Source organism: Lycium barbarum, chromosome 12 (genome assembly GCF_019175385.1).
Source record: "Lycium barbarum isolate Lr01 chromosome 12, ASM1917538v2, whole genome shotgun sequence".
NCBI lineage: Eukaryota > Viridiplantae > Streptophyta > Magnoliopsida > Solanales > Solanaceae > Lycium > Lycium barbarum.
This window is the reverse complement of record NC_083348.1, coordinates 58,855,710-58,868,956: the sequence shown is the minus strand read 5'-3', so window position 1 is coordinate 58,868,956 and position 13,247 is coordinate 58,855,710. Positions and strand designations below refer to the sequence as shown.

At 35.8% G+C, this 13,247-nt stretch overlaps 1 protein-coding gene across 1 annotated transcript; it reads right to left on the bottom strand.

Annotated features, from left to right (window-relative positions):
* Positions 1 to 283: 283 nt before the first annotated feature.
* Positions 284 to 2,688, bottom strand: LOC132624791 (uncharacterized). The gene is made up of 4 exons (XM_060339514.1): positions 2,502 to 2,688; positions 2,188 to 2,417; positions 1,233 to 1,510; positions 284 to 563 (listed from the first exon to the last, which is right to left on the bottom strand). The coding sequence occupies exons 1-4, from the start codon at positions 2,623 to 2,625 to the stop codon at positions 431 to 433; spliced, it is 765 nt and encodes a 254-aa protein (XP_060195497.1). The 5' UTR covers positions 2,626 to 2,688; the 3' UTR covers positions 284 to 430.
* Positions 2,689 to 13,247: the final 10,559 nt, after the last annotated feature.

The following is a 13,247-nucleotide window of genomic DNA, read 5'->3' as shown; positions in this document are numbered from 1 at the left end:
TCTGTTGATCATGGATTCCATTGGTAAATTTGCCAACGGATTCCACAATCCCAATTTCTTGTCCATTGGTAAATCCAACGTTATTCTTATTCGTTGGTAAATTACCAAAAGGATTGAAAATCAATTGGTAAATTTGCCCATGTTTCCGTTCTGTTGGCAAATTGCTAACGAATTTCATGTTTGTCGATTATTTACTAACCAAATTGCTATCCACGGGCGTTTTAATGACTAGGTCCTGTTATGGATGCGATTGATATTCCAGATTATAGAACCACCAGTCAAAACCATAAAACTAAATTTGCAAGAATAGTTGATAGATAATACGCTAGAAGCTTTTGAAATCTGTACACTGCTGCCGTTATCAAATTTCAATTGTTTCTGGGTGTTAAGCTAAGAATGAAAAAGATACATTCAAGAAATAGTGGAGCAATTAGAAGTCATGACTTCTCTTTAAATCTTGTATAATTTCATCACAGGTGGACCTGCATTGCTTGGACAACAGACAAGTGCTCGCTAATTGTGGTAACTTGTCCAATATGAGCTCCCCATTCAAAGCCAATACTCTGCACATGCATTAAAACGTATAACAGACCCATCAGACAAAAATCAGTGCATATGTACACTTTCATCAAAGCAAAGATCATTCTACCTACTATTCTTGCAATAACCAAGTTAATGAATGTAATTCTTTTTAGAAAGAAAATTAATTATATACATACAATTGCAATAAAAGATACTGTGATCGTCTAGAAGTGCTGACGAGTGGCGAGCATGTGGATCCGCCAATGCCCAGCCACCCCCGCAACAAAAGGAAATTACAAATTAAACATAAATAAGGAGTTCCGCCAAAATTATTGGAAAATTTTAGTGGATATTGAAAAGGATGCGAGTTATATACAAATAAATAATCAGTATAATTTAATTGACTATATCAAATTATTAAGTGATTATTCTATTTCTTAGAGTATGACACTATGACATCACACTTGCAATTAAGAAATTACCTATTGTCGTAAGTCATTGTGAATATGTCCATTTTATTAAAGTGTATAAGCCAACTAAATTCAAAACTAATTTGGTCAAATGAGAAGTGCTTATTCAATATGGGTCCCAAGTCTCGTGTCAAAGATTTATGGGAGGCAAAATTCAATAACATTATTAAGAATACAATTGCTTAACAAAGAAGGGAAGAAAGACAAGAATGTGCATCATGACTTTTAGACAACACATACCCGTTGAGTTTGCAGGCGATGTAAGACTCCACAAATTGTTCAGTACTTCTTAGGCTCAAACTCTCACAAAGTCTATAATGCTTCTGCAAATAATACTTCTGATATTGGTTCTCGGCAAGAAAAAATTCACAATTTTCTTTGGAGAACAGAGTTATTTTTGTAAGAATCCTCCTATTAAGTTTCATTTGCCGCCTTATCTTTGACTGTTGCGCCTGTTTCCTCTCGTCTTCTGTTGAACAGAATATTGCAGATCTCAGGTGTGTGCTTAACCCGAAATTCTGCATAATAACTTGCCTCACGTTAGCATTGATACTAAAAATTTCTAATTTATCTGTTTAATTTTATATGACAGTATTAGACCGTACAACACGTATGAAATAGCGAAAACTTTTGGCACATATCAAAAGTATGTCCCAGGTTCCAAAAGTGCATGACAGATGCCATCAAAGACCAATACTTTGAAGAAATTAAATGAATTAACGTACTGAAAGGTGTTTATAACTTCTCCCCAGGGCCTACCCCAACCTAGAATAGCTATGCGGGGAAGTAAATTTTTTGTTCATACATAGGCTTCTTTGATATGCAATAGGGGCACTTCAAATAGGTCAACTTTTCCGACTCAAAATATCATTAATCCAGCATAGACTACATGAGCCCCTATTAGTTTATCAGATAAATTAATAAGTCGGCCATTCCTTGCCAACCAAGGGAAAACAGTAATTTCTTGGTCATGATCAGCTAAAATTCCTTTAAAAAACGTTTTAATGTGGTAGAATCCGTGGTCTAAAAACAGCATGTCAAAAGGTATAAGCATTTCAAAATTTAAAATTTTTTAAATATAGAAAAGTACTATAATTTGTTTTCTAAAGATGCTAAAAGGAAAATAGTATCCTCGTAAGATGGAATCACATAAGAGTACGTGTATTGTAACTTTAAGAGGAGATGAGAGACTGACAAGGAAATTTTTATTGGTTGGATCATGAGTTCCCCAGAAAAAATCACATAGAGATGTGTAAGAAACTATTCTCTTGTCATATGTAATCTTCACTGCTTCTGTATGACCTGTTGTTCCTGCAGACACTTCTCTTAATGAAGGTTTCCTTATGGTTCCACCAAAGTACCCTGTTGCAGTTCTCACAACTCCTTCAACTCCACCATATGCAGCTTCAATATCATGAAATCTATCTACAGTTTTACCAAATTAACTGCTAGGTTAAGAAAACGTACGTGTGTGTACTAATAATAGTACTGAAAGAGAGAGAAATGTACCTCCAGCAAAAATTGCATGACAGAGGAACTCCGCTGGAATATTATTATCATTTGACAGATTGTTTTCCGATATGCGGTTTGAATCTTGAGCTTTGCTCCTTCCAAGTAACTTGTAGTAGTGCATAGTTGATCTTTTTTAATACTTGTTGGCTTCTATTTATGCGGACAATGCCTTATAAGTGTTTAAGAAAAGAGGGATAATGTGTGTGTATATATATATATATATATATATATATATATAACCAAACAATCCAAAAGGCTGCTTGGTAAGCATGAACTATATAAAGGTATGAATTATTAAATGCAATATATAGGCTGACCGCGGATGAAATCTGGCAGCCGTGTTGAATGGTAGTCGTAGGAACATGAATATACATATATGATATTGAGGCTAAGGTAATAAGGTGGTACATGACTTATTTGTCTGGACGGTGACGTTGTCTAAGAGCCTGTTTGGATAGGCTTATGTCTATAAGCTGTTTGTAGCTTATAAGTTAAAAAAAAAAAGTTGGGGTAGTCTAATTTATTTTTTTTGGCTTATAAGCTGTTTTCAGCTTATAAGCTGCTTTAGATAAGCTAAGTCAAATGGGCCCAATTATTTTTTTGAGTTTATTTTAAGCACAAAATGACTTTAAGCTGGCCAGCCAAACACCCAAAAAAACTGAAAACAGCTTATAAGCAACTTATAAGCCAATCCAAACGGGCTCTAACCTTGGTCGGATGATGTCTCGCTCGTGTCACAATATGAATAACGAAATTGTATAACCTCTTATATTCATTGGTCTTCGAATAAAGTCAGTTTCTCTTTATGTCAGGATTTTTGCCCTGATTTTCTTACTATATTTGAGTTTTATTTTTTTCTTGAAGTAAAGTCAAACTATTATTCTTTTTTTTTTTTTAACTTTTCCTGAAAGGAAAATATTATTCTCTTCTATATTTGGCTAATCTTTATCTTGGAGGAGAAGTTTTGAACACCTATAAATTGAAGATCTCCATCCCACAACTACAACACAATAGCATCCACTATGTAGTCGTTTGATGAGTCTGGTTTAGGGGGAGATATTCTTCCAATAGTTTTTATATTTTTTAATTAGTTTCTCATATGTAAGCCAGTTGCCCAAACCATATCAATATATTATACCTGTTAGTATAATTTTCTTTGTTGTCCAATTTATCGTGTTTAAGGTTTGTAATTATTAGCTTCCGCATGACGCCTGATTATTTCGATCCCAACACTTTACTCTAGTAATATTTTAGGGTTAGAAAAATAATACTCTCTTCACATCTTTAATGGGAACGACAACCTTTTTATATACTCCCTACATCTCAATTTATATGATATAGTTTAACTAGCCACGAAGTTTAAGAAAGAAAGGAAGACTTTTGAAACTTGTGGTCTAAAACAAGACATATATATTTGTGTGGTTTTAAATCATTTGATTAAGGGTAAAAAAGGAAGTTTTAAGTTAAATTATTTCTATATTCATTCTTTTTGGGACAAACTATAAAGGAAAGTGTATCACATAAATTGGGACAGAGGGAGTAACATTTTCGGTGAGACTTTTCTTTTTCTAAATAATAATTCTTTCCTTCCTAGAACTTAAATAAGAAATATATAACTCTTTTTGTTATGTCTAAACTGTTCATATATTTGCATAAACGCAAGCACTCAAATAAGATGTCGATCGATTTCTTGTAATCAAGCACTTCTTCCATGACCCTCAAAGAAATGCTCATATAATATAATTAGAAAAAGTATTTCATATGGGATAAAAAGCGGATTGATTTTTCAAAATAAAAATAAAAGAATTATATTCTTGGTTCATCTAAGTGGTATACTTTGCAAAATGTTAATTACACCTGTGTGGTCTTTATATACTAACATTATTACATTATAGTCAATATCATTGAATTTATCCCAAAAAATCTTTCTTGAACAAAACTTATGGTTGACAGGTCAAGTTACAAATTTATTATCTGGAACCATTTAGAAAATATCCAGTTGAGAGTTATGGAAGAAATGCTTGTTTACATGAAATCAATCGACATCTTATTTTCGTGCTTATATTTATGCAAATATTGATGAAGAGAATGCTCCCACACAGAGGCGGATCCAGGATTTGGAGGTTTCAGGTGCCACACTGTTTTGAAAATAGACGTGTTACTGTTTAACCAGTTCAAATACAACAAAATTTGATCGGTTTGATCAACTCTGGGTTGCAGTTCAAATTATTCGTCTTTTCAATTTATATAGATAAATAAAGAAATAATCTTTATAACAAATGGACAAATAATAATCCAATTTATATAGAAAAAATCATGCTCAGATCAATACATAACTTAAGCTTACTAGCATACTTTTAATACAGAATGAAGATTTTTTTTTGCTTTCTAAATGAGCGTTATGACACGGAACCAGGACTCAACATACCCATTTTTAAAATTTTCATAACCATTTAAATAAAAAATAAAGCAACTTATAAAATTAAAGATAAGAAGCAACGACGAGGGAGAAGCTGAGGCAGTTGGGGAAGGTCAATTAATAAAAGTTGACAAAGGGAGAGAATTTGTAAGAGGAAGGAAACTATTTACTGCTATATCTTATGCTTAATAAAATAAGAAGGAAGAAAAAGAAAATCAACAAAAGTTACTAAAAGAGGCCAACAAAGATTGGTGTAACCGCGTGAGGCTACCACATACTAAAAGATTTATTATAAAAAGCGAAGCTAATAGGATTCGAACTTGAGTCTCCAGTGTTGGGAAACTGACATTCAGCCACTGGCACCTTTGACGTAATTGTAACTCCGGGTGGCAGGAAGATTATTTATCCTATTTCTTATAGACATAAACATACACATATAGAGTTTCAATCGAGGCGTCCGGGTGCCGTGGCATCCCCACACTAACACATAGATCCGCCCCTGCTCCCACATCGGGCCGAGATGAGATCCCTGGACTCCTTACATGATTTGGGCAATTCTCCTTCCTTTGAGCTAACTTTTGGGGCGTAAGTTAGGACCAAGAGATAATTCACCATTGTATTAGAGCCAGGCCCATGGTCGATGTGGGCTTCAAAAGAGGGGGCAAAATGCCCTCCAACCGATTGAGGGATGTGGAAATAACTCCGGTCCATAAATGTGTATGCTCTAGCCTGGAAAGGGTCTGGGCGTGAAGGGGTGATGAAGAGAATGATCCCACCTCGGGATGAGATACTTGGACTCTTTATATGGCTTGGGCAATCCTTTTTCTTTTGAGATAACTTTTGGAGTGTGAGTTAGGCATGAGCCTAATTTACTATGGTATCAAAGCCAGGCCCATGGTTTATGTGGGCCCCTGGGAGAAGGGGCGGAATAATGGCCCCGAACCGATTGTGGGGGGGTGGGGGGATTACCCTCGGTCTATGAATGTGCATGCTCTAGTTTGGAAATGGTCTTGGAGTGGAGGGGGGGGGGGGGGGGGGGGGGGGAGGGGATTCTGATAATGTCCAAATCCACTCCTCAAGAGAAAGTGTATACGGTTGTATGCAATATAATTTACCCAACTATGAGTCGAGGTCGAATCCCACAGAGAACAATATAAAGGTGATTAAGAAAGTAAAGGATTTATCATCAACTAAGTTAAGCCAAACACTTTTTCAATATTTGATTTTGGTTTAAGAACTAACAAAAATAAAACTAACCTAGAAAGCAAGTAAAATGATCAATGGCCACAAGCATGGATACAAAGCAAAATATCTTAAGTAACGATCCAATGTATTTCACGATTTTACAACTAAAAGCGAGTCTATGCAATAGATAATGATTTCTAAGCTCTCATTGAAAGTCTTCCAACCAAATCAATTAATTTCACTCTAAGCTTTTCCAAGCCTTAGAGTATGGTATTAAGCACAATTAATTCAACCTCAAGTTAACTTTTTTATTCCTAATTCAAGTTATTAGATGAGGTTTAAAGCCCCAAATCCTTGTTATTTAATCTTTTCCTAACCTCTAGCTTCTTTTCCAAGCAAAGTAAAGATGAAAAGACACATTTAATGTTTGCAACCACTAAATTATATTAAAGCTTGATGAATAAGTAGAGAAACATTAACCCACTTCTTTAGAAATAAAATTGTTCAATACATAAGCATAACAAGAGTTTCAATCCAAAACTTTTACAACATATATTTCCATAAACAAGTTTCAAGCATTGGAATGAAATACTAAACACTTAAATAGTCAATACATAGCAAGTAATTGAAGAAATGAGTAAAGGATTAAGAAATTTTTCATCAAAATTTTCAAATTTTCAATCCCCAAGTGTGGGGGTAAGAACCCTAACTCTCCAAGACTTGTAATGTGGACAAACATGTGAGAAATTTCCCCTAAGTCTTTTGTTAGGTCCAAGGTTTCACCTATTAATTTTGATGATAACAAGCCAACATAATTATTAATAAAAGAACATTTATTTGTGGTAAATTTGTTTTTGGTAGAGGTTTATTTGATGAAGAAGGATGTGGTGAAAATCTAATCGAATATGGAAAAGAAGATATTACAAGATGGAATTATGAAAGAAGATGTGGAAGAAAAAGACTTACTCAATTAAAGGCGCAAGAATTATGGGAAGAATATTTACTATGATCCTATGGTAGAAAAATATTCTACACAAGGAAAAGATCAAGATCGATTTGGTACTTAAGGGAAGGTCCAAATCTATGGAGTATTAAGATATGCCAAGAGTCTCAAGTTTGCAACAAAGTCCAATTGCGGAGTGATTAAAGTCCAAATTCAAGTAGAGAATGTGATTACATTCTAATTTATGTAAATCAAGATCCAAGGTGAAATGAAGAGGATCTTGAAATTCTCCTGGGTTGTCTAAATAAGAGCTCAAATATATATAGCCAGAAACTTGCCAAAAGAAAAAGAGTTCAGCGAGATTTCATCAATCAAGTGAAGAATTGGAATTGCAAATAGCTCATCATATATACAAGGAAATATCTATAGCAAAGAATTGTGGTTACGAGATCAAGGAGGATGTAAGTGGTACCTAGTCATGAAAGGAAGGAAATAAATCAGTGGTTAGATTATTCCTTAAATCATGTTGAAGCAAAATGGGACAAAATTTTCTCTAAATGAGATGATGAAGTCCACGTACAAGTTGAGATTATAAAATGAAGAGAGAATCTTTTTTATGAGCCAAGATTCAAATACTATAATAGCCAAAAAAAAGTCATGCTATTATATGACCAAAATTTGGTCTTACTCACGTCACTCAGAGCATTCCAAACACTACTGGAAAATTGGGAAGTGATATGGTAAGGAGATATCTTTGGAATATTCCAAGAGTTCAAATATGATATTTATTATAATTGGGCCAAGAAAGGAATGTCAGCAAAAATCTTTGGAGCAAATATTTTGTGCAACCAATTGAAGAGAAGATTCATCAAAGAGTGAAGATACTACTTCAAATAGAAGATTCACCGTATCAAGACAATATTCCTTGGAGCATGACTAGCCACTATTTAAAGAAGAATTATTGAACTGGTTCAATACGCAGCCACTTATACTTTCGTCTCAACCTTCTCAAATTATTTGCTCTACTTTTCATAAGCATTGTAATCCTGAGTGACTTACTGTGTAAACAAAAAAAGAAAGGAGAGATATAGTATAGTTGGTGAGGCTTTGTATTGAGAGGTTGTGTCGTTGTTCGTTTATTTGGTGAGCGAGTGAAAACCAAAGAATCGTTGTTGGTGAGCGAGTAAAAAACCAACTTTGTACGTTGTTGGTGAGCGTGTCAAAACCAAACCTTGTTCGTTGTTGGTGAGCGAGTGAAAACCAACCTTGTAAACGTTGGTGGTGAACGAGGAAAACCACAAAGGCTGTACTCAACTCAAACTACAAAGAGCATAAAGAGATAACCTCCTTGCAACCCAAGGGGACTGGATTAGGATACCACATTGGTTCCGAACCAGTATAAAAATTGCTGGTGTCATTTATTTTATTGCTCTCATATTATATTCTGCACCCTTACTATTTATTGTGGTTTATACTTGTGCAAATCGAAGGACTGATAATTTTGTGCAGGCTGTCTTGCTATCAGTCGACTGACACCAAACAGTAGTCGACTAGATTTTTTAACAGGCTTACAATTCACCCCCCCCCCCCCCCCTCTTGTACTTTCATCTTCCTCTTATAATTCCCCCATTTTCCAAAGTCAAAATATGACAAAAACAGCCTCCGTATTTTCAGATTTTCAAATTTGAATTTCTGCCCCCACCCCCCTTTTTTTGTATTTTTAGCCACTTTCTCATTTTCACCAATTTGGTCTCTTTTTGACTTGTTTTTCACTTGGTTTCTTCCAAATCACATAAAACCTGTAAAATGAAAGTAAACGACATTAAATGCACTTTTTTTTCAATCAAACATACCAAAAATCTAAGATTAAAGAAGATATAAGTTGGTATTTGGGGGTGATGAAGGGAATGATCTCACATCGGACTAGAGTGATATCCGTAGACTCCTTACATAGCTTGGGCAATCCTCCTCATTTTGAGCTAGCTTTTGGGTTGTGAATTAGCCTAGGCATAATTTGACAAATATATGAGCAACTTATATTTAATAAATAAGTGTTATATATTTTCGTATTTTAGTTCTAGAAAAAAAAAAGAGATCTTTATTCAAAAAAGAAAATCTTTATTCGAAAAAAAAAGTCTCATTGGAAAATTTTGCATAAGGGGGCTACAGTTCCATTCAACGTGGGCGGGGGGGAGGGGGGGGGGGGGTTATTTCCCAACCGTTAAATATTAAAAGGGGTAAAGTGAAATTGATAATTTATAAACAACAATTTAAATAAGAAATTTTTACATGGTGTAGCTAATTATAAGAGGTATTTAAGTATAATAACTACACATTAAATAAGTTACAAATCATAGCTATATTGTGTATTCAATTTACCCCTTGTAGCTATATTGTATTCACGCTTTAAAGAGTTCAAATTCATTTGCTTTTACCCTTCTCCTAGATCTAGTGTATTCCCATCTCTCCCTCTCTCTTCTCCCACACCCCTTTCTCTATATTTTCACCATTACTGCCCCGCCGGAGTTGGTGTATTTGCCGGCGAGTAGCGACGCAAAAATCCACGACGACCAATGCCGACAAAGTTGGTGCATTTGCCTCCATCCCACGACGTTTTTTTCTCTGGCGAAATTGAGTTGTAGGAATCCATAGTGACAGAATCCATGGCGATCGACTAAGAGCAACAATTGTCGGTTCTTAAATAACAATGCCGAAATCCAGCCACCGGAGTTGGACCTGATCTGAAAACCAGATCAAGGTTGATATGGGTTGATCTCCCCTCTAGATCTGGCCGCCGGAGTTTCTCCGCAGAACTCCCCTCTAGATCTGTATTTGTATTTCTCTAAAAATCAAATATCTATTTGTATTTCTTAGATCACCGGCCAACGGCGTGTGTGATATATTTTATCCATTTTTTCCGACGATCTCGAGGCCTGATGTGAGTGTATTGAGTGTATTCTGCATTTTTCTTAATGTAAATATAGTATATTTTTGTATTTTCGCTTGTATTTAGGTATTCTAAAGGAGATTTTTGGGCAAACTTGATGTATTTGACCATATGTGTTGTTTTACTGATCAATATACATATGTATTTGATTGACTGTATTTTGGAAAAGTAGAGTATTTGACTGTATGTGTTGTTTTGACCGATGTATATACATATATATTTAGCTGATTATATTTTGAAATTGTGTATTTGAATACACCCGAATACACACAAAACAAGTCAAATATAGTTGTATTTGGCTGATTGTATTTTGAAACAGTGTATTTAATTACACCGAATACACGTGAAGTAGCTAAAAAATAGCTACGAATTGTAAGAAAATAGTAGCAATGGTTAGTTAGAAGCCTAAAAAGTATAGTTATATATATACGTTACCCTTTAAATAAAGCCATAGCTATTTAGTAACTCGCATAATAAAACCTCTTAATTATAATAAATATTTTATTTTTATTGAGTATAAAATTCTTTGATATACATATGATAAATCCATTCTTTTACCCACTCACACGACAAAAGCCGAAATGCATGGGAAATGTTTCCCGACTTACGGACAAAAATTACTTTCTATTCATTCTACCATATATTATTAGTATGGAGAATAAACTAATTAATATCAGATCTCACATGTTAATACCCTTTTTTTCCAATATGGTTCCAGTATGTCTTTCAAGCGTGAGACACCAGGCATATGGAGAGGGATTAGTCTAAGATCTAGTATAGGAACTTTCAATCATGTGATATTTAAACTGACATACTTGATATAACTAATACATGAACCTCGGGCATATGTTTTTAATTTAGATGAGGAACTTTCACTGGACGTCATCAGCTTCTTATAATACTTTTAGCTTCTCAAAATAAAGCTGATTTAACGTCATGTATATTGACCCTTTATGAGGACTTTGAGAGTTTGAGGGGATACTGAAATTACTCTTATGCTTAATTAGGAGATTTAACATTATTTACCCCTTAAAAAGGTACAATTAAATTTGTATGTGGTTTAAAGGATATGCGACTTGATTCGTTTATAGAATAAAAGAACAACAATAACGAAATAAAGATTGAGAATAAGAAGATAAGAGATAGCCTTAATGATGATTGTAATGAATAGCTCGGACTGAGGCCTGAACACTTCAAATCGATTTGTGGAATTTTATCAACTTCAATGCTTACGGAACTTTGATAATTAGGATTTCAATACAACTGTGTAGAAGACGGTAAAACAAGATGCCCCTATGAGGATTCTCTATTTATAGTACAAGCATTTGTATTTGACAAGGTAACTAAATCAATCATGGATAGTGATCCCCGAAATCTCGGAATTGACAGCTACATGACACGCCATGCTGAGTGGAATCTGAAATGGACCGGATTTCTCGCATTATCACCAACTAGAAACACAACTCTTCGGGAACCGCTGGGTCCGGGTGACTGAGTTCGGAACGTTCCTATTCGATTAGACGAGCTCAATTGATCCACTGCCCCTTGTTCTTAGTTCGAACCGTTGGTTATTGGGTCAGGATCGCAGACCCCGGTTTTTACCGTATACAGATAGTCCCTCCATTTTTCGGAGGAAAGTATTATCTTCGGGAAATGGATCCGACTAACGCTGAGCAGTAAGTACCAACACCGCCTTTGAAAAGACATTCCATCACTTCTGCACTCTGCCCGATTATGATTATTCATTATCACCGCTGCCTAATCAATCTCGAGAATCCACTCCTTGTCAGAACTTGAAACCTTTCAACTTCTCGCTTTTTACTATATAAAGCCCATACTTCATATCTTGCCATGCACTTGGTAAAGAACCCTAAGTTCCAAACCCTTTAAAACCCTTATTTGCAACTGCTTGTTTCTAAGCCTCCTTTTCAACAATGACTTCCATACCGTTGCTAGCACAAAGTGCGGATCACCCCTCATCACCGCAACGTGCTCCGCCGTTGTCTGTGACGGGGAGCATCCAGCTCCGAGGAGGAACTGGAGTTCCTCGCTGCTGATATCCTCCCTGTTGGTTTCAGATATGTGAATGACTGTAAAGTTTCTTACCACCTCGAATCTGGGGAAAAATTTGAATCCTATATTGATGCCGCCACTATTCCCACAGTTCGGAATGATTATAACTTAGGTGCGGATGTCGACATCCGCCCTGTTGAACAGGGAGTAAGAATCAACCACCATGTTACTGGTTATTCGTTGGCCTATACTTACCCTTTTACTATTGGGTTTTCTCTTCTCATTCCCCAAATGATAGAGTATTTTTGCCGCTAATACCGCGTCTGTATCGGCCAAATTGCTCCGCAGATTTGGAGGCTCGTATACTGCCTTGAGATTTTGGCCAATATAGCTGGGGTTTCTGTCACGACCCAACCGGAGGGCCACGACGGGTACCCGGGGCTACCCCACCCGGGCACCCCTTAACGTGCATACACATTTACATCTAGGTGAGCAACATAGCTGAATCATGCTTTCTATCCATCAATCATACTATTTCGATTGGGCAACAATACATTTATATCACCATAAAAAACTATGCCCACAACAATGTACATAAGCTGGCGAGGCTAACAAAATGATATCCAAAATATAGGCCGACAAGGCCAAATACATCTAACCATATACACATGTCTACGAGCCTCTAATGAGAGTATGTCATATCATATAGGCGGGACAGGACCCCGCCATGCCCATAAGTATGTACACAAAAGAATAGATACCAAAAGTTGTAGCTCCGAATGAAATGGAGCTCTGCTACGTAGTCCCTGAGTAATAAAACTATGGAGCAATCCTATCTCCCTGGCCACCTGCGGGCATGACGCAATGTCCACAAACAAAAGGACATCAGTACGAACAATGTACTGAGTATGTAAAGCATGATCAACATCATTATAGAAGCATAGTATACAACATAAGAGATAGCATAAGATAGGAGGTAGTAGAGCCATCGTCATAAACACTTACTTGCTTTTCATAGGGACCTTCCATTTCTAATGCGTGATTGTGTACATACATCCATATCCGTATCCATATTTGTATCCGTACTCATTTACATCTCATACCCATATTCATTTTCATAATCGTATTCGTATTCATTTACATATTCACATTCATAGCCGTATTCGTATTCATTTACATATTCATATTCATAGCATACCCGACCATGAAGGATCGGTGTTTCACATACCCGACCAT

Excerpts from the sequence above, each read along its gene's own strand:
- LOC132624791 (XM_060339514.1), bottom strand. The coding sequence starts at position 2,625 with ATGCACTACTACAAGTTACTTGGAAGGAGCAAAGCTCAAGATTCAAAC. Across the intron at positions 1,511-2,187 it reads CAACCAATAAAAATTTCCTT|AATTTCGGGTTAAGCACACA; the intron begins GTCAGTCTCTCA and ends GTTATTATGCAG. Across the intron at positions 564-1,232 it reads ATCGCCTGCAAACTCAACGG|AGTATTGGCTTTGAATGGGG; the intron begins GTATGTGTTGTC and ends ATGCATGTGCAG.